General features: G+C 41.0%; 1 protein-coding gene across 2 annotated transcripts in view; it reads left to right on the top strand.

Annotated features, from left to right (window-relative positions):
• Positions 1–1,913: 1,913 nt before the first annotated feature.
• Positions 1,914–21,395, top strand: part of Ero1b (endoplasmic reticulum oxidoreductase 1 beta) — a 40,178-nt gene continuing 20,696 nt past the window's right edge. Inside the window, exons 1-6 of one of the 2 annotated variants that reach the window (XR_013112242.1) lie at positions 1,914–2,261; positions 10,770–10,889; positions 13,054–13,137; positions 14,090–14,131; positions 15,442–15,524; positions 18,691–18,764. Coding sequence is in view for 1 of the 2 variants with exons in the window: in XM_034510844.2 (XP_034366735.2) it covers positions 2,160–2,261; positions 10,770–10,889; positions 13,054–13,137; positions 14,090–14,131; positions 15,442–15,524; positions 18,691–18,764 (505 nt within the window). In the remaining variant the exon portion in view is untranslated. The remainder of the gene's footprint in view (positions 2,262–10,769; positions 10,890–13,053; positions 13,138–14,089; positions 14,132–15,441; positions 15,525–18,690; positions 18,765–21,395) is intronic. The other variant, XM_034510844.2, reaches the window with a different exon arrangement.

Raw genomic sequence — 21,395 nt, 5'->3', positions numbered from 1 at the left:
TAACACAAACGCTGTGTGCCATTATAATCTTTGCAAACTTGTTTTCCTTCTACCAATTGAAAAGCTGAGAAGTTCTTCCGTGACAGACCCTGAAGTGCTCTGAATGACAGGCATGGGTTCTGCCCTTGAGATCAGATATTAAAAACCTGAGATTTAAAACTAGGGCAGTTTATAACTTAAAAAAAAATTATGGCCATGTTCCACGATGTATGCGTTATTGGGGCCAATTGCAGCACAGAGGGGCCCCTGCATAATCCAAAGCACAGAGAAAGGAGGTGCGTAGGAAAGGCAGCTTTGAGAAGCAGGTCACAGTTCTGTGTTGGCTGTGTTGGTAAGAAAGACCTGGGTCAAAGTGGAGGCAACAGAAATGTGGAGGGGAAAAGGGAACTGCTGACATGGGAAGATGACTTGTGAAGTTCCAAGGCCCTGGTTTATTGGTTTATTGTTCTGCTGTCACGGTCTTGAAATTCTTCACATTTCCCCTGGACTTTCATTTCTGGCTGACCCTACAGATTATGTAGTGGGTCTAGATGAAATCATAGACGCGGCCGGGCGGTGGTGGTGCACGCCTTTAATCCCAGCACTTGGGAGGCAGAGACAGGTGGATTTCTGAGTTCGAGGCCAGCCTGGTCTACAGAGTGAGTTCCAGGACAGCCAGGGCTACACAGAGAAACCCTGTCTCGAAAAAACCAAAAAAAAAAAAAAAAAAAAAGAAAAAAAGAAAAAAAGAAATCATAGACGCTCATGTTCTCATGTTAGTAGAGCGGCCAATAGAGACTTTAAAGTTGTGACTAAGGATTTTGAGATAAAGAAATTGCCTGGATTATCTGGGTGAGCCCCATGCAATCACAGGTCTTTATATGTAGGGACACAAGAGAGAAAGGCTACGAAAGCACACAACAACAGAAGCAGGTTATGCCAGTGTGTCATGTGTGGTCCTGAGTCTAGGAATTTGATTGGCCCAAGGAAACATTGTTCTCTAGAATATTCCAAATGAATGTAGTCCTGCGACTTCGTTTTAGTTTTCTGGCTTCCAGAATGTAAGATAATACACTGGGTTTGTTTTCAACCACTACCCTTCTAGTCATTTGTTGCATCAACAATGAAAAATTGATACACACCTCTGAATGTAAGTTTTCTATAACTCAGGAATATCAACAAAGTTAGCGGTTACCATTTATTGATCACTTTCTATTTGGCTAGGGACTACAGGAAGCCTACGTACATAATCTTACATAATCCCAGAACAATATTCGAGGTGTAATTAAGACCACAAAACCATTTAGAATGTGTTCAGTTTGGAATAGTCCATGTCCTTTTAAACCTTTCTGTGCGTTTATCCTGATTCTTCTTTTTCACTGTATAGATTGGGTTTTTTCTTCATGCTTTAAAGTGTATTATAGATTTTCTGGTGTTGGTAGAGGAGTAGTGGAGACACCAAGCAACGATACTTCTGGGGTGTGTGACATGAAGGAAGTGCTGAAGCCTTCTTGACAAGATGCCAGGTGGTTTTAGGTCCTGCAGAGGTGAGAAAAAAAAGGCAAAAAAAGCTCTTGGGATAGCAAGTCAAAGATTCCGCCTGGCGAGGAAATCCTGGCTCCAGGAGGCCAAGCGGTGACAAGGAGCTACTAGCACAGTGCCTGAAGACCTGCGGGGTAGCCCCAGCCTTGTTTCTCAGAGCGACGAAACAGAGGTTCCACTACCTCAGGCCAACCCCTAAAACAGCAACCGCTCTCCCGCCTGCTCCTGGGTGTTTTGGAGCCCTCGTGGTCCCGCCTCATTGGCCGCCGCGGAGCCCCGCCTCAGGGAGGCAGAGCGACCTCCGAGCCTGTAGTTCTCCATTTTCGAGACCTTCCCACTGTGGGGGGCCCCAAGGGGTTACAGGGACTACAACTCCCAGAAGGCTTTGCGCAGAGGGCGTGATCACAACTGAGGACGCCGGGGGCGGGGCCTCCTGGGATGAAGCGGGGGCGCGCAGCACTGGTACATCAGTCGCCGCTGCTGGGAACCGTAGAGTGTTCCCTGCCCGAGACCGGCGCTCAGGTCCCGGGTCCTGGAGGTTCCCGGCTCCCGGGCACTGTCCCCTGCCGTTGTCGTCGCGGCGGCCCGCCGTTCCCCAGCCCCGATCGGCCGAGGCGACGGCAGCGGCCGAGGTCACCATGAGTCCGGGGTTCCGCCGGGCCGTTGCTGGGCAGGGGGCGGCGGCCGCGGTGCAACTGTTTGTCACCCTGAGCTTCCTCTCAAGTCTCGTCAAGACCCAGGTAAGCCCGAGGCACCAGAGGCAGGGACGGGCCGCGTTGGCGTCGCCGAGAGGCCAAGGTGCAGGTGCGAGTGGCCGGCCAGGGACTGAGAACCGCACCGGCTAGTGCGGGAAACGTCTGTAAAGCGCGGCGGGCGCGGGGACACGACACGGCGTGGTGGTGGTTTTACGGAAGAGGAAGATGGTGACGGCCAGTAAGCGCTAGCGTCTTTATCATTGTGTTGGTGACTGGCGGGGGGCGGGGGGGAAGGGTGGGCTGGGGGGGGACACTGGTCTTGAGCAAGTCGTGGTAGTGATGGTGTTGGGGACTCAAACCTCTGACATCCTTCCCTCAGGCAGGCCCCCCACCCTCTTCCTGGGTTAGAGGGTACATCACTACATTTCCTTGACCTTGTGTTCTAGAGATAGCTAGGCTTTACCTGCTTTATAATTACCCACCTGCACTACGTATGCAAAGTGGCATGCCAGGTGAGCCCAGTTATGACACTGGAGGGCCTAGGCCACTAATGTGGGCCTCTTAAGTTTATAGTAAGGCTTGCTGGCTGGAGAGCCCATTGGACTTTTGAGGTGGTCTTGGTTAGGCAGGTATTACTGAAGTGTTCACTACACGCCAGAAAGCCAAAGCACAGCCTCTTGCCTTGAAAAGAGGTAGGCTTGCTGCTTTTTTTCAGTGAGGAAGATTTGAACAGGTTGCCAGATGCTGCTATATCTTATCTGCACCTGCTGCAAAGTGTTAGCTTGAAGAGCCAAAAACGAAGAAAAACAAGTGTCTCAGATGACCTGATAATGAGGGGCATGCAGTTTGAAGCAATTAACGCTCATTGCTAAGAAAAAAAAAAATGATGGTAACTATGAGAGTAACCGTGTAAACATGTTTTTCTGGCCTTGTTCGTGGTGTTATGGTGGCCAGCACTAAATCCTAGAATGCATGAATATTCTGTTCGTGTCCATGTTTGAATGCTCTTTAAATGAGTGATTTGATAAAAAATAAACAGCTGGGAACAGTGGCATACACCTGTAGCCTCAGCACTCAAGTGTTAAAACAAAACAGGAGGACACTGGTCTACATACTGAGTTCTGGGTTAGCCAGGACTTCATAGCGAGACCCTCTCTCAAAAAATTAAACAGTGAACCAATCATAGAAAACAAAAGGAAAAGAAACCTTTTGTTAAACATGGAGACTCTTTGGCCCCCTTCTGTGTATTCTGAGTCCATCTGGAACTGAGCAAGGAATCAGCATTTTAAACAAGCCTTGTAAGTATCTGTAATGCAATTTCTTTTTCCACTACATTTTAGCCTGGCTTGGAAAACACTATGATAGAATTTTGGATATGTCTATCAGACTTTAAAAAAAAAAGAATTTTCTAGGCTGTCAATAGCAAAATTACTAGTTACTAGTTTGGATGTCTGGTTTGAGTGGAACTTACATTTAGAACTTTTTAATGAAGTCTAATTTCTCATTTTCTTACTTGATATATGTCATATGTTAATTGTATACTTTTTTTTATCACCAGTCTAGAAGCTTCACTTAAGGTTTCTCCAGCTACCAATAAGTACATGTAATTAGTGGTTTATAATGTACCTATAATTCTATTTCTCTCTCTCTCTCTCTCTCTCTCTCTCTATATATATATATATATATATAATTAAGTATTTGTGCATTTCAAAGTAACACTGTGCCAGTCTTTAAAAGTATATTTTGTTTCCAGTGAATACTTTCTAATACAGTTTTGGTGACATTTTTAGATAGCACTTTAACCTGAAACATGTTTAATTATCTATTACCTCATCTTGTTTGCTACATGTCATATGTAAAGCTGTGGTGGTAAGTGAAGTTCAGAGAGCTTAATTGACTTGTTAAGTAACATAAACTGGGGGCCTAACGTAGCCCTTTCTGCTCTGCACAGCATTAACAAGTCAACATGCTTGCTTCAGTGTACAGAAAAGCAGAGACCAGAAAATCAGAAAGTGGAACTAAGATAGTTCCTCTACTTCTCCTGCATTCTAAACTTGGGGTGGTGGGGGGAAGAGTGAAAGTAAAGGGAAGAATTAGAATCTTTGAAAAACACCTCTGTTCATAAGAAATCAAAGTCATTTAAGGAAATAGGTACTTGGCCTTCTATATTAAAAGCAGGAAAATATTTTTGACTATGAGAAAGAATGTTCATTTGTATATCTGATGCCCCATTTTCTTATCAATGAAATGCAAATATAGTTCATGGCATGCTGCTATACAATTTTCCTGTAAAAGGATATTTCTGTCAGATATATTTGAAATGCTTTAAAATGCTCATCTGAGGTGGCATGAAATCAAGGCACACACAGCTTCCCCACTAAATGGAGGTCAGAAATGCAGGACTCAGAGTGCCTAACTATTCCATTACCCTGAGGATTTGTTTCTTTTAAACCTGAAGACCAAGCTTCTGGTCTCACAGCTTCATGGGGGTAGAGTTGGCAAGAAGTAAACACCAGTGTCGTCCCTAAAATGGGAAAATCTGAAGACCCCACTGCAAAGCCTGGGCCCCAAAGAGCTACATTGTTAGTGTGAGTGTGAATGAAAAGTGAGTCCCATTCTGCGGAAAAGGAAAAAAGAAGCTGCTAGAAGACGGGGAGGAGAACTTGGTGTGAGCAGCCCTCACTCGCAGCAAGCCCAGATTACCACAGAAAGCAAATATCCATTCCTCCTAGAAAAGTGTATTTTCAACTCAAGGACTTGAGATTTTTCAGAGATACTGTTCAGTGGAATAAATATCTAGGAGTGAACCAAAAAAAAAAAAATCGCAAACCACAAGGCAGTAGGGTATCATGAATCAGATACAAATAGCCCCTGGCTTATGATGTTTGGATTTCTTTTAAATTACACAGGTTAGAAAGGTATATCTGCTTAGTAGAAACTACTTCATATTTTGACACTTTTTTTTCTGTTACACTAGTCATGTACTTTGAATGCTAGGAAGGATCAGTGTGAAACAGCTCACCATCAGCTATGCCCACACAGGTAAACAACTTGTACTCCACAGGTGGTCTCCTGAGTTTCTGACCTATGCTGTATGGTAGGTTATGTGTCTTGATTACATTTCCATTTGATATTTTTGTTTTAGTAGGTTTATTGGGGGGCAGTTTCTCATGGAAAGTTGAGAAACGCCTATAGTGGAAACACTAGAGACAATACCTTAAGTTCTGAAATTTTTAGCTAGGTAATTTAATGTCAGTTTTAGTGTACTTAAGAAAAGCGTAAATGTGTTAGAAAACATCTAAAAGAATGGCCAAAAGATTAAAAATAATGAAATTTACATTTTTTTCAAAGTAAAATTTAAGCCAAGTGTGGTGGTGTGCTCTCATAATCTCAAAAGGTAGAGACTAAATTAGAAGTTCAAGGTTAGTTTTAGTTGCAGAGCCAGCTCCTTGTTGGCCTGAGCTATTTAGAGTCTGTCTCAAAAGACCAGTGGGGAAGGGAAGTAAAATTTAAAACTCAAAGGATGAATTAATTAAATAGCTGATTATACCTAGCTTAAGAAATACCTATTACAGATTTTCCTACTTAATCCTTTGTCATCTGCCCTTCTGCCCTATCAGCTTCACACCTAACAAAAGAGAATTACCACAGAGTAATCCACTTACTGGTCTCTGTACCAGCTGTTGTGACCCTGTTGGTTACAGCCATGGATGAGTCATTTGTGCTCTTACAACGTGTATTAGGGTCCATTTCTCCTTTCCTACTGAAGGATACGTCTTAAGGATATGTCTTCATACCCCACCTCATTAGTTTTTCTCTAACGAGCTGTTACTGTCATCCTAGACTGTGATCCTGAGCTGTTACTGTCATCCTAGACTGTGATCCTGGGTTCTTGGTGTTGACTCTGGTCCTCCTTGAGCACTTTACTGATTGAGCTGTCCCCTCCCCCTTTTAATTTTATTTTCTGTATCTAGAAAAATTCCTGAGCTGTGTTCATTTTATTTTTCCTGTCCTGTTTTGTTTAACTTATTCATTACAGTCAGGCTGTACTGTACCATACCTCTACTACTGTCCTGAAACTGTTCTCTCTTGTCATGGTTACCAGTGTCTTCATTGCTAAGACTATAGTTCTTAAATCTCAGGTTTTACCTGTTGGCAGAATTTTTTTTTTTTTTTTTTTTTTCACAACTCAACCCTTACTCTTTTAAGTGTTTACTTTCGTTGGTATCCAGGATGCTAACTTTTCTGGTTTACTTCCTCTGTAGTGGCCTAGTCTATCTTAGAACACTTGGCTTGTTTCTCCTTTGCCCTTGATCACCAGCCATTTGACCCTTGAGGTTTGTGTCTGTTTTGTTCATCTTATCTGGACACTTGGTTTTAAAAACTCGTCTGTACCTGAGTGTCGGGTTCATATTTGAAGACAAGAAATCTTAGTTCTAGACCACCATATTCAACTTTTTATTCTCCATCATTTATATTTGGGTGACAAGCACCTCAAGCTTCAGAATCAGAAAGAAATAAATGTAGTGCATTATCATTAGGACAGAAATCCACTATTGCCTCATACCTCTTTGTATTCAGGGCAGCATGTCTCAACAGAAACTCCTGACCATTAGTGGTGAGATACAGACTTGATATAAAAACTTAGGAAGTCAGCCTGCGATTCCCTAATAAAGCTGAATGTGTGCTTAGAGCAATTCTACACCCCGAATTATCACCTTGATAAACTCTTTCACAGTCTCCCAAGGTATATGTACAAAGATGATTGCATAGCTCTTTTCTTTAGCAAAATTTATAATCAATATGGAATAAATTTGATTCCTGTGTTGCTATAACAAATCACCACAGTTTAGTCACCCAAAACAATGTAATGTTTTAAATCTTATAGTTTTGGGGACCAAAAATCTGAAAATTAGTTTTACAGTGATAATATCCATAATTTTATCAACAAGGCGGGAGTCCTGGAGGCTGTAAATGAGAACAGTTTCTTGACTCTGCCAAGCTTCTAAAGGCATCCTTAGTCTTTGCCCTGTGACTTTTTCCTGTATCTTCACTGTCAGTGCTGTAAACTCTTCTAACTTCTCCTGACTCTAGTACCACTGCCTCTTTCTGATAAGGAATTCTGTTTAACTCTGTTAGTCTCCTTTTATTAATCCAATAGAATCTTCATGTCTTAAGATCCTTAATCACATCTTTAAATTTTTCTTTAAAATTGTATATTGTGTGTATGTTTGCATGCTTGCTTGCCATATCATGCATGTTGTTCTTTGTTTCCAATTTTATCTGGGTTCTAGGGATCAACCTCGGGTCGCCAGGCTTACCTGGCAAGCATCCTTACCTGCTGAGCAATCTCACCTGCCCCAGCCACATCTTTAAAGGTGCTTACTTTGTAAAAGCATATCCTTCTAGGATTAGGTTTGTGAAATGGTGTCTTAGGAATCAGGACTTGCATATCTTGGGCTGTTCTTCTGCATGGAGCAAAATGGAATGGATAAACTGTGATTGTTCATATTATACAGCATTTACATCATGGAAAGTGAATGAGCTAGCTACAAATAAAACTCAGCATCATAGGTAAATGCCAAAGTAAAATGTTAGCAAAAGCAACACCTTTGCAGAAGAACTGAACTGAAATGACATTAACATTACTAAAACAGGAATTGTGAATATATTGTTCAGGGATGCATTACAAAGAAAGTTACAAGGGTAAGCTTTGGTTTAACCTCTAGGTAGGAGTACTGGAGAAAGAACTTCAAGGATACAGGAAATATTCGCACCTACATTTCAAACTTTTGGTGATACACGTTTTAAAAGTTACAGATGTGTATGAACAGTAATTTATCCTTAGCACGATAAAAATGGCCTTTGTGTGTGTGTGTGTATACATGTACGTGGAGGCTAGAAGTTGACATTAGGTGCTTTGAGTCTTTTCTCCACCTTGTTCATTGAGACAGAGTCTTGATGCAGCTGGAGCTCACCAATTCAGCTAGAATGTCTGACCACCACGCCCAGGAGCCTCGGTCTCAGCCTCCCCAGTGCTTCGTCCCTCCCCAGCTCTTTATGTACGGGCTGGAGAGCTGAATTTAGGCCTGTATGCTTTTGCTCGTAGCCATCTTCCCAGCCCCTGAAAATATTTAAAGAAAATAATAGTTTACAAATCCAAAGTTTTCAGTTTAAAAAGCATTACTAAGAAAGAACAGTTACCAGATAAAGGGTTTTGTTGTTTGCTTTTGGACAGGGTTTTTCTGGCTGTCCTGGAGCTTACTCTATAGACCAGGTCAGCCTCAAATGCAGAGATCAGCCTGCCTCTGCCTCCTGACTGCAGGGATTAGAGGCATATGCTACCATGCCTAGGTTAGAAAAAGCATTTAAACACATGCATAGGCACACAGGTGCGCGCGTGCGCGCGCGCACACACACACACACACACACACACACACACACACGCACGCATATATGACTGCTGTGACTAGTGAACCTAGAAACTCAATGAGATTTGAGTGTTAGTGACAGGATCCTGGGAAATAGGGTGACTAAGTGGAGAGAGAATTCCAGCCCTTGTAACATGTTGCTGTGGCCGTGTGGGATGGAGCTGAGAGAGACGGTTCCACTCTGAGAAAGAGAAATAATTGGATAGAACTTCTGCTTCTATGTCTCCTTCTATCTGAGGGCTTCCTGAACAAAACATTTAATAGGCAGAGTTCCATTGTTCTTAAAACCTTGAACTGAGACAGTTGCAAGTTCGTGTGCAGCTGTAGGAAATAATACAGAGAAGTACTATGTCACCTTACCAAGTTACACAATGGTAGTATTTTATAAAGATAGAGCTATAAACAGGATGTTGCCATTGGTAGAATGATTTGATATTTTCCTGGTTCTATGTATATTATTTGTGTGTACATATTCACTTTGGGGGGGGGATAGTTTTTTTTTTTTTTTTTTGAGACAGAGTTTCTGCGTGTAGCCTTAGCTATCCTGGAACTCACATTGTAGACCAGGCTGGCCTCGAACTCAGAGATTTGCCTGCCTCTGCCTCCCAAGTGCTGGGATTAAAGGTGTGCACCACTACTGACTGGCTATATTTACATTTTTATTATATGCTGTTTCATGCATTCACCACCACAGTGAAAATATGGATCAGGTTATTCACTTCAAGCATCTATTCTGTTCCTTTCCTCCTCCTTCTCCTCCTCCTCCTCCTCTTCCTCTTCCTCCTCCTCCTCTTCCTCCTCCTCCTCCTCCTCTTCCTCCTCCTCCTCCTCCTCCTCCTCCTCCTCCTCCTCTTCTTCCTCCTCATTTCATGTCTGCATGCTTGCAATGTGGGGAAAGGCCTCAGTTGAGGCATCTATCCTGTTCTGTCATCATCATCATCACCTCAGAGGGGAGGCTGTGGTGTGTGGGTGCAGACACACGTGTAGAGGTCAGATGACACCTTTTGGGAATTGCTTCTTCCTATCAGTCATGGGGTCCTGGATTTGAACTCAGGCCATCAGGCTTGGAGGATAAGTGTTTTTACCAGCTGAGCCATCTTGTTCATACTCCAGCTTGAAACCATTACACTTCTCATCATTTCTAAAGCTTTTCAGAATATTCTGTACATGGAACTGTAGCATGTGAGCTTGGGGAATGCTGATTTTTACTTAGGAGACTTCTCCCAGGATTAATTCAGGTTGTGCATACATATTGAGAGTCATTTTTAGTAAAGCTGAAGAACGTCTTACAGAAGTTTTTGGACTCAACCTTTGCCTCATTTATACCTGCTTCTCTTCATGGATTATGGAGTAGTGGGGAAGAGCACAGACTTTTACAGCCTGATAGATTTGGGAGTTAAGTCCATGGATGTAAAACAGTCATTGTAGGCCTGTTAAACCGTAATTTTCTTACAGTGAGGGTTATTTACAGGATAGTAATGAGTAAATGAGGTGACATACTAAAGTTTTTAACACCGTGTGTGGCACATAAATAGCAACCTAAAAGAAAAGTATCGATGGTCTCAGTGGTGGCATTACAGGCTGTGGCTTCTAGGTTAGTCTGTAATCCATTGGTGGCTAAGATTTTTATTGATTGGGCAGAGGAAAGGCAGAAGTCTCTTCCATTTTGAACTCCAAAAGAAGGATTGGTATTTCAAAGTAGGTATATATAATTTTCCTGGATTTTGTTGTTGTTGTTGTTTTTTATATTCAACTGCTATAATTAACAAGTGACTGCTTTCATGATATAAATCTTAAAAATACTTTTTACAGGTAGTTATTTTGTGTGTGTGTGTTGGGGACTGAGTACACATGTGGCATGGCACGTGTATATAAGTCAGAGGACACGTTTCAAGAGTTGGTACCCTCCTTCTACCATATGGAGGGAGATTGAGCTCCTATTGTCAGATTTATCAGCAGGCCCTTTTACCCACTAAGCCATTTCATTGTCCCTAATGTTATAAGTCTTAATCAGTAAAACTGGCCAACATGAACGAACAAATTATCCTTTAAAATAGTAGATTTATTAAGGTATAAACATTATATTTGCATATCTTAGATCTTACACGTATGTATATTCTAGGTGACTGGAGTTCTGGATGATTGCTTATGTGACATTGACAGCATTGATAACTTCAACACCTACAAAATCTTTCCCAAAATAAAAAAGTTACAAGAGCGAGACTATTTTCGTTATTACAAGGTAAGGTGGCAATTTTTAATTCTGTTAATCCAAAGATTTCTATATAGTTGTCTGCAAATGTGACGTGTTTTATTATGTTTTCCAAAACCTTTTAAAGAAACATCTTAGTGGAAAACTTGTTTACTACATACCAAGAATCAGAACCCCTCTTCTTACGTTCGGGAATTACTCTTTCAGTTTCAGGTCTGAGGTGAAGATTCTTCCTGCCCACAGGGACTTTGTCAGCCTCTGTAAGCACAGGTTATGTGCTCTGGACCTCACTGTTAGGCTGCAGCTGGGCATTGTGCTGGTCTAATGGGTGTATTTTAAGTACTGCAGAATAACAGAAGGTCACTGGTGCTCTTTGTGGGGGCTGCAAACTAAGTGATGCTACAGGTAGAACATGCCTCCATTGTAATTCTGTGGACTCTGTTTGAACCTAGCACGAGTGTCTAGGCCTTCTGTTATCAATGGAAAGGCAGGAGCAGTCTCAGAAGTATGTCAGCAATCAGAACTCGAAGAAACAATTATAATTTTATATCTTAAAGGAGACAGGTCCAAGTGGGTAACCTAGGGAGTTAAAACAATTATTCATGTTTATTCATTGTACAAGACAGTGGGCTACATGAAGGCCTCTTTTGGTTCAAATACATCATGTACTTTCGGTTTCTTCAGTCCCTCTCCTCTGTGCTGCAGTCTGTTTTACAGCTATATTTTAAAGCTGCCCTCGGCTTTACTTTGAGCTTGTTCTTGCTCTTAGGATTGGGCTGGCATATAATTTGGTTTTTATTTTAATTTCTTTCTAAAATATAAATATGGCTTCTTTTTTATCATGATTATGAATAGATTATCTTAGTTCTTTAAATATTTTTGAGGGTGAAAAATTTAGTTTTTAGCAATTGTAGATTGTCCAAGAAGATAAATTAGAAAATTACAGATTGGGCTGGAGAGATGGCTCAGTGGTTAAGAGTACTGACTGCTCTTCCAGAGGTCCTGAGTTCAGTTCCCAGCAACCACATGATGGCTCACAACCATCTGTAATGGGATATGATGCCCTCTTCTGGTGTGTCTGAAGACAGCTACAGTGTACTCATATACATTAAAAATATAAAAAAAATTACAGATTGGGAATCCATCCCTTTGACCACAGATACAAAGAATATCCAGAAAGGAGTAAATGTTTCTTCTTTGTACTGTCTGCAGGGATGGATTTGCTCCAAGAGAGCTGAAAATGCACAGGAAGATTCTGAGCAGACACTGCAAAGGTCTGCCTTGGTTTTGATGTAACAGTTGCTGCGTGAATAGGTAGTGGTTGAAGGAGGGAAGCTATTGCAGACGCTTGGGCAAGAGACACGATGGTGCTGGAGGTGGTAGAAAGTAACGAGGGAGGCAACAGAAAGCTCTGGGTTTTAGCGTAGGCAATGCATCTCTAAGTCCTGTCAGATTATCACCTTCCTGTTGTATGAAGAATACGGGAATCGGTGTTTACCATGCGGCCTCTACCCTTATTGTTTATTGTTCTTCCACCAAAAATGGTGGAACTGGTGGTTCTTCATTTTTAGCACCATCAAAGCTCTCCATTGCTGTAACCAAATGCACATTTCCCCCACCTTTCATTTTCCTAAACTATGGTCTCCTCAGAGGCTCCATCCCTGTTGTTACTGCAACACTCTGGGTTCTCCTTTGGAAACTGCACTACAATTTGCAGTGAGAGAAATGTGTGCGTATTTGATCTTTCTTTAGGATATTATAAGTCCTAGAAGAGAAGGCTCTTTTTGGCCTTGAGCCTAGCCTGGTGTCTGACAGATAGCCAGTGCTTAGCACACACTAAGGTAGTGCTGGAGCCCTAAGGCTAAGGTGCTAGTTGGTGTTTGGGGACTGAATGTTAAAGTCATTCTGAAATGCTGCCCGGTGACAGCCATGCTTCAGATGAGCAGTGAACTTGAATGCTGTCCCTCTATTGCAATGACAGAAGAACTATAGCCATTTGTTTTAAAAGTTAATACTCATCCAAATGCCTGCAAAACTGCAGTCATTTAATATCTGAACTGTGCACACGCCGAAGGGTCAAGCAGCTTCTCCTTCCCTATCACTACTGTGTCGCTGTGCCCAACGCAGTGATACCTGCAAACATTCTATAATTATCATGCCCAATTACTAATGTTGACTTCTTGTTCTTGGAAAGGTTAATCTGAAACGACCATGTCCTTTCTGGGCAGAAGATGGCCACTGCTCAATAAAAGACTGTCATGTGGAGCCCTGTCCAGAAGTAAGAATATGATAATGGGGAGCGGAGGGGGGAGCAGACTGACTTCTTGGCTTTTAAAAAATCATAACCCGTTGCCAGTATCCTTGTGTTTGGACTTGTCAGCAGACTCATAAGCTTTCGGCTCTTATGATTAGACTTCTTAAAAGATTGGTTGAGGAGTTTGTATATCCAGTGGTGGTGGGTGATGGGTTATAGACATAGGTCTGATTCTGAATCATAGGTCTGAATCTAGATCACAGGCTTGTTTTAGGATTAGACCTATAAGGGCTTTATTGAAACTGTATCTTGTTTCACAGGCAAAAAGAGAAGTTTTGGGCCTTAAACTTCACATTTAAAATGGGGATTTCAGTGTATAAAGTAGGAAAATCAAATTAGAGGAGGTTTTCAATGCTTTTTTTCTTTAAGGGTTATATTTATTACCAAGAGAATGTTACATTCCAGGTAGGGTGTGTGTGTGTGAGCCACAGTGCTGCTTGGTTCATAATAGGTTTCTAAATTGAGTGTTCTCATCATAAGTTCAAGCAGTCAGTTACTTTCCATATGTAGTGCACTGTAGCCACTTCTGCGATACAATTCTAGTAAGAAATAAACACAGTGTTTATTTTAAACTCAACAACAGGGGCTGCAGAGACAGAGCAATTGAGGCTCCTATAGAGGACTCGGCTTTAGTTGCCAGTATTCAGATGGTAGCTGAGAGCCACCTATAACCACCGTTCAGGGGGCCCAGTACCGTCTCTGGCTGCCATAGAGAGTAGGCAAACACACAGTGCACGTGTATATATGCTGGCAAAAGTCATACACATAAAACGTAATTTTTTAAAAGAGAAGTCATAACATAGGAAGCAAAATACATATGCGTTTGAGATCAGTCTCCTTTTGTTCCCTCCTTTCTCTCTGATAGTAACCATCCCTCTGACTATCTTTTAAGTAATGTTCTTATTTTTCTTTTAAGAGTAAAATTCCAGTTGGAATTAAAGCCGGGCGTTCAAATAAGGTGAGTTACTTTTCTACCTTGACTTTTTTCGGATAGTGGGGACAGTAGAGAGCCATGGGTCTACCTGGGGACTCTTGGCCTTGGAGTTCAAAATACTAACTTTTGAATCAAGCAGTGAGGTTATGCATGCCTAGTTTCTTTTGAAATTATATCTGATTTCAGAATCTCTAGATAGAAAAACTCTCAACTGTAATTGCAGCAAAAATACTAGTAACTATTTTAAGTCTTCTGTTTCAGTTAATATCTGTTAGGTTCAGAATATATTGTATAAAGAAAAGTATTCCCAAGCTATTTTGAGCCAAGTACTTGGAAATAGTGTTAAGGTATTCATTGTGCTTTTTATTTTTATTTATTTGGGGTAAGCTATGCTCTCAGCTAACAGGTAACTCTCATCTCCCACTGCTGCACATACATGAAGATTTCCCACTCTCTCTGCCTCCTCCTTCTGTACTGTCTCCTTGTTCTATGCTTCTCTCCCATGTATTGATGCTCACCTGCCCTCCCCAGAGCCAGCCATTTCCTGTAGTGTTTCTACTTTTATTCCATATGTTTCTGTCTATAAGTAACACTTTCAGAGCACGTGACCTCAGTACAATACTATATAGATTACTTTATGGAAAGTGAAAAACAGTTTTATTAATATAAATGTCTTCAAGTTGGAAATACTCTTTAGTTTGTATTTTGGCTCAGTGTTTTTGCTTGTAAGCCTCTTTCCGTGTTTACACATTGGCTCTTGTGTGTTCCCCCTTACCAGCTCCGTCTTAGTCATATTTGTGTGACTAACAGTAGCCACCCTGCATGGGGACATTTCAGTCATTCTGGTTCTTTGCTCTTGCCCTGAAACACTGGCATTTTTGTGCCTGGTCTCATTGTGTGCACATGATGAAAGCTTCCCTAGTGCCGTGTATACAAGTGATGCTGATCCAGGTGCTGTGTACACAAGTGATGCTGATCCAGAAGGTCAGGGTAGCTCAGCTTTTTAAAAATGATACAATGCACTGAGATACTGTAAATTTGAAAAATAAATTTGCCGTGGGCTAGTGTCTGAGTTGAAGACTGCTGTTCTAAGGATTTATGTGTTTGTAAAATTCTAAATACATATTTATCCAATTTTGCTCCCCGATGACATCATCACCAGTACACTATTGCATTTTTATTGCCTTTGCTCACTTAATGGTAGCGATTCATGCCTTTAAAAAAAAAAAAAAAAGTCTTTCTAACTGTAAGGATTTGATGATAGAACGTGTCATCATTGATTGCTAAAGAAGAGCTAATCACGATCATGTAACTACCTATGAGCTTTCTCGTAGTACTCGCAAGCAGCAAACACCACCAAAGAACTGGATGACTGTGAGCAGGCTAACAAACTGGGCGCCATCAACAGCACACTAAGGCAAGTTTAGTTGTACTTTTTATGTCAGCGACTTTTTGTGATTGTTTTTTTGAGACAGTTTCTCTGTGTAGCTCTGACTGTTCTGGAACTCACTCTGTAGACCAACCTGGCTGACATCAGAGATCTGCCTGTCTCTGCCCCCTGAGTGCTGGCATGCAGCACCTCCACTGCCCAGCTTGTGATTTTGATAGAATATTTTTTACTTAACCATCACATTTCCAGCTAATGAACTTCTAAAAAGAATAATGCCCACAGTTGCATTGAATGTTGCATCCTTTGTCCTACCTTAGCCTCAGTAATAATGGCAGAGGAGGCAGGGCTTTTATGCTCTTCATTTCATGAACATTGTGTGGAAGGAGCTGAGCCCTTAAATCTTTAACAGGCAGTCATGCAGGCTGTGTATTTGCAATAATAAAAGTTAAATTATGCTCTCAGCATGTTTCATAATTTTTTTCTGATGACTTTTTACTTGCTCTAAACAGAAACTTGCTTTTGAAGGTCAGCATAATTTGTGATTTCAGATTATTCAGTCTAAAGTGACTCAGTGTGACTTGTAGTTGGGATGCAATATTCATAAATTCTTTTAAAACTTCTATTTGTTTAGATTTATATTTATAAACTATAATTGCTATGAAATCATAAAGTTAATGGTCTTTATTAGTATCTTTGTTATATGAAGATAATAGCCTATATTATTAAAATTTTAATGTAGAAATGTGAAAGGATAATATAAAAACAGCTACAAAATCACTGTTATAATGAATGTCAACATTTTTAGGTACTGTTTGTTTTATGTGACTATGGCCTGAACCCAGGGCCTCACCCAGAACAGTCAAGTGCTCTGCTTCTGAGCTATGTTCCTAGTCCTCTGTAGTTTTTCTTGATTGTAAGTTTGCTTTTTAGACATGGGTTGAAACAGACTTAACTCATTCTTTTAACTGGTAGATGTTTTCTTGTGTAATGCATTGTACTTCACTTACCTGCTACGATGAGAAGTCTTTAAACCTTAACTATAATACAGGAACAGTAAGATGTTAACAGAGTGAACTTACCTTTATAGCTGTAACCTAGCAGTGTCCATACTACCCAGAGACCATGTGAACTTTCCTAGCTGCTACCACAAATAGAATAATATAAAATATTTTTCTTTGTATTTGTGGGTCAGTTTTTGTTTAATTTTTTTTTTTTTTTTTGAGACAGGGTCTTACTTTATAGCCCTGGCTGGCCTGGAACTCACTATACAGACCAGGCTGGCCTCAACTTCATAGAGATCTGCCTGCCTCTGCCTTCTGAGGCAGAAGTGCTGGGTTCAAAGGCATCCACTATCATGCCTAGCCTTCCTTTTTTTTTTTTTTTTTTGAGATGGGATCTCAGGCTGGCCTGCAAGTGATAATTCTTCTTGCCTGAGCCTCCTAAATTCAGGGATTACTGGTATGTGGCATCATAACCATCTTGTGTTTGTCTTCTTTAAAGTATATTTATGGCTTCCTTCATGTTCTTGAATATGTAAACACTTCTTTTTTGTTGGCACATAGTATTCTATGTTATTGTTGGAATTCTATTGATGCTTTTCACTTAGAAGCCATTTTAAGAACATCTGGGCTGTACATGTGTACATTTCTAAGAATAATCATGGAAGTGGAGTTAAATACTACCAAATGGTTTCTCAAAATTACTATAGCAAATTACATTGCCACTTGTGGTTTATAACAATTCATACTTTGAGGCCAGCAAGATAATTCGGTAGGCAAAAGTGCTTACCACACAAACTTGACGACTTGACTTTGATTCCTGGGATCCATGTTAAAAGCCATGTAATGATGCACATCCGTAATTCTAGTACTACTGTGGCATGATGGGAGGAAGGGATAGGAGAAAAGGCTGGAAGTCCAGAGGCAGCTAGCTGGACTACACATTGGCAACCGAAAGGAGGCCGTGCCTCAAAACAAGGTAGAAGGAGAGAACTGCCTCCCCAGAAGTTGTCCTCTGACTTCTACATATGCAGCATGGCACTGGCATGCCCACGTGTGTAAATACACACACACACATCACGCACCACACGCGTGTGCACTACACACTGAGAGGAACAAGGAGAGGTATCCTAGTTCTGCATTTCTCTAACAATTAGTATTATAATTATAAATAACTTTATTTTTAAGTCTAATTGACAACAACAACAACAGTGTGATGTCCATATTTGAAATATACAACTTCATGGCTGGACATTTGTCCATATGCCACCTACACTTCCCCATCTCATGCTTCCTCACACGTTTTTACCTGTTGTGTAGTGAATGAAGGATAGCGTCATGAGCTTTTCTAATCATTGTTGCCGTTGTGTATTAAGTACTGAGAAGGCCTGAATACAGATTCCAGCAGATGTGGGTCAGAGTTGAGTTGAATGAATGTAATTAGTTTTTATATCAGAACTCATTGCTTTACTATAGATTTTTTTTAAAGAAAAATGTGGGGTGGAAAGTAAAATAAATGGCGGACCACAATGGCTGGTGAATTGTGAATACTGTGTTGGATTGGGAGAGGGGAACAGTGTAGCACCACTCATTGGTGGTGCACACCTGTAATCCCAGCTCTTCGATTGTGGAGGTGAGAGCATTGGGTGGTTATAAAGCCAGCCTAAGATACATAACACCACCCTGTTTCAAAAATCCAAGGATTGGAGAATCAATCAACTGTGTGGTAAGAGGCCTAGCCTAGCATGCACAGTGTGAGTCCATGCATCATAAACTGGTCAGTCAATACAATAAAGTTCTTGGCACTTGGGGGTCCTATAAATATAGAAGCAACTTAAATTTAAAGACTTCAAAAAAACAAATTAAACTTCTATTTTTAAAAAAATTACTACAATTTATATATCAGTTGGAATGATGACCTTGAGTTTTGTATGTGTTTGTTATATAATTTGTAAATTAAATCCAAATTACTGATCTAGGACTAAGAATTATTTTAAAGTAATCAAGAAATATAAACAACCCATGGAACATGATGACAATGTTTTTCATGACTTGATTTTTATCATTCCTTAATTTAGCTACTGCTAGAAATTATGGCATCATCTTCTGAAGAAATTATCTTTATTTTTGTTCACTAGAATACAATGTTAAAATTTCAGCTCTGAATATAATTTTTTTTAAATTTCTTCCCATAGTAACGAGAGCAAAGAAGCCTTCATTGACTGGGCGAGATATGACGACTCACAGGATCACTTTTGTGAACTTGATGGTAATAAAATAAGCTGTTGCATCACTTTACCCTGAAGCTTTTTATAAGACATTTGAACCATTGAAAATGTGATCTGATCTGAGTTGGTGTTTCTGGGGAGACATTACTACTGATAGTGGCATTTATTGAGAGAGTAAATTTGAGGCCCTGTACTCAGAGCTATAGATCATTTCTTTCTGATCTTTACAGCTTTCTTTAGATGCACACTGTTCCATGGATGAGAAACTTTAGCCTCAGAAAGCAAAGAACTTGCCCAAGATCACATAATAGCAAGAGGCTGAGGCATGATTCAGTCCTAAATATGAATCCCAAACCTGTGTTTTTAACTTTGCAGCATGCCACTCCCTGTGGGCCCTCACTTTCCATCACTTGGTTCTAGTTCTTTGAACAGGCCATGAAAATTTGACTCAACTCATTCGATTCCCTCAGTACTGGGGAGGACTCTGACTTGATGACATCATAGCCCTCTTTCTAAGCATCCTTGGAAGGGTGATTGGCAGGGCACTGGCCAGCCAAGTGATGGCCACTTAGCAAAAGAGAATATTTCCAAGGTGTATTCAAATCATTCCCTTGACCTCTCTCCACTTTTCACTGTAGTGCTAACTTGTGGAAAGTGGGAAAGAACAATGAGACTCAACCTACACAGAGGGGAATGGAATGTGGGAAGCAGAAACTTCCCAAGCCCTTTAGGGTTCTCAGGTGGTGATACTGCTTTGTAAAGGTTTGAAGAGGATTCTCGGATTGTCTTAGTTTTCTATTGCTGTGATAAAATACCTCAACCAAGGTAACTTACAAAAAAAAGCATTTAATTGGACTTAACAGTTTCAGGTGGCCAGAGTTCATGGTGGTAGAGTAACGGCCTGGTGGCAGGGATAGCTAACAGCTTATGTCTTGAACCTCGAACACAAGATAGAGGGAACACCAGGAATGGTTGGAGTTTTGAAAGATGAGAACCCACCCCCAATGACTCACCTCCACCAACAAAGCCACATCTTCTGATCCTTCCAAACAGTTCCACTAATAGTACCAAGTATTCAGACATAGTCTATGTGGACAGTTCTCGTTCAGGTGACACACAGAACTATGCTGAAATACACGTTAAGTTACAGAGGGCTGTAGCAGAATCAAGAGGAGAACTGAGCTAGAGTGTTACCATGATCTTTCTGGATATACCAATATATAACCAGTGCAGTGTGAAATGTCCCTGTTGTGAGGCTTAGAGTTGGTGGTTTTGTTAGAGCCACTTTCTGTGGCTGCTGTCATCTCTGTTTGAGTGGAAATACCTCAAGTAGTTGGCATTGTTGATGTTACATCACTATTCTTTCATTTGCTCCAGTTGACACTCAAGTATGCTGAGTGCCACAACTCATGACTGTGGTTTCTGTACTTGGGATGTGGAGAAGGGAGGATCAAGAATTCAGAGTCATCCTTGGCTGGTTATATGAGATCCTCTTCTTCAAAGATGAACCAACCAAACAAAACCTACTATAATCACTTCTTTCAATTAAAAATTAAACATGGTTATTTTGGAGACTTTCATATTAATGTATTATGTAAATATATATTACACTCAAAATAGGCATTTCATGGAAGTGTACTCAGGGTTGGTGATGTGGCTCAGTGGTTAAAGCCCTTGCCTTGCAAGGATCTGGGTTTGAATCCTCAGCATTTAAGTAAAGCTGGACATAGCAGCAAGAGACCTTCCCTCAAGGAAGAAGGCAAGGACAGACAACCACAGCTGCCCTCTGGTCTCCACATGCATGCTGTGGCACGCGTGTGTGTGTGTGTGTGTGTGTGTGTGTGTGTGTGTCCACACACACACACACACACACACACACACACCATACATGGGGTTAAGAAAAAATAACTCAACACAAACACCAGTATCCTATCAGTCTGCAGGATGATTGTTAACACGGAAGTTGACATACTAGATAACCTGTACTATAGTGTTAATAATTTTGTTTGTTTTTACGTTTTGTTTTGTTGAGACAGGGTTTCTGTATATCTCTGGCTGTCCTGAAACTCACTCTATAGACCAGGCTGGTCTTGAACTTGAGTCTTGCCTGCCTCTCCCTTCCAAGTGCTGGAATTAAAAGTGTGCATCACTACCCGCCATTTGTTTTGTTTTGGAGACAGACTCTCTCTATGTTGCCTTGGCTGCCCTGGAACTCACTATGTAGAACAGATTAGCTTTGAGGTCTTAGAGAGCCACCTGCCTCTGCCTCCTGAGCGCTAAGAAAAGTATGTACCACAGTTTTAGTTGGTGTTTTATTGCTGTGAAGAGACACCTTGATCATTGACAAGTCTTATAAAAAGAAAACATTTAATTGGGGTTTGCTTACAGTTTCAAAGGTTTAGTCAGTTATTCAAATGGTAGGGAGCATGGCAGCAAGCAGGCAGACACAATAGCTGAGAGCTCTACATCTGGGTCTGAAGGCAGAGAGGAGAGAGAGTACCACTGGGCCTGGGTTGGGGCCTTGAAACCTCAGAGCTCACCTCCAGTGACATACTTCCTCCAACAAGGCCACACTTATTTCAACAAAGTCATGCCACCTAATCCCTCTCAAGTAGTGTCACTCCATAATGACCAAGCATTTAAATATATGAATCTATGGGGGCCATTCCAGT

This window comes from Arvicanthis niloticus, chromosome 8 (genome assembly GCF_011762505.2).
Source record: "Arvicanthis niloticus isolate mArvNil1 chromosome 8, mArvNil1.pat.X, whole genome shotgun sequence".
Taxonomy (NCBI): Eukaryota; Metazoa; Chordata; class Mammalia; order Rodentia; family Muridae; genus Arvicanthis; species Arvicanthis niloticus.
The sequence above is the reverse complement of the archived record's forward strand: the minus strand, read 5'-3'. Positions and strand labels throughout refer to the sequence as shown.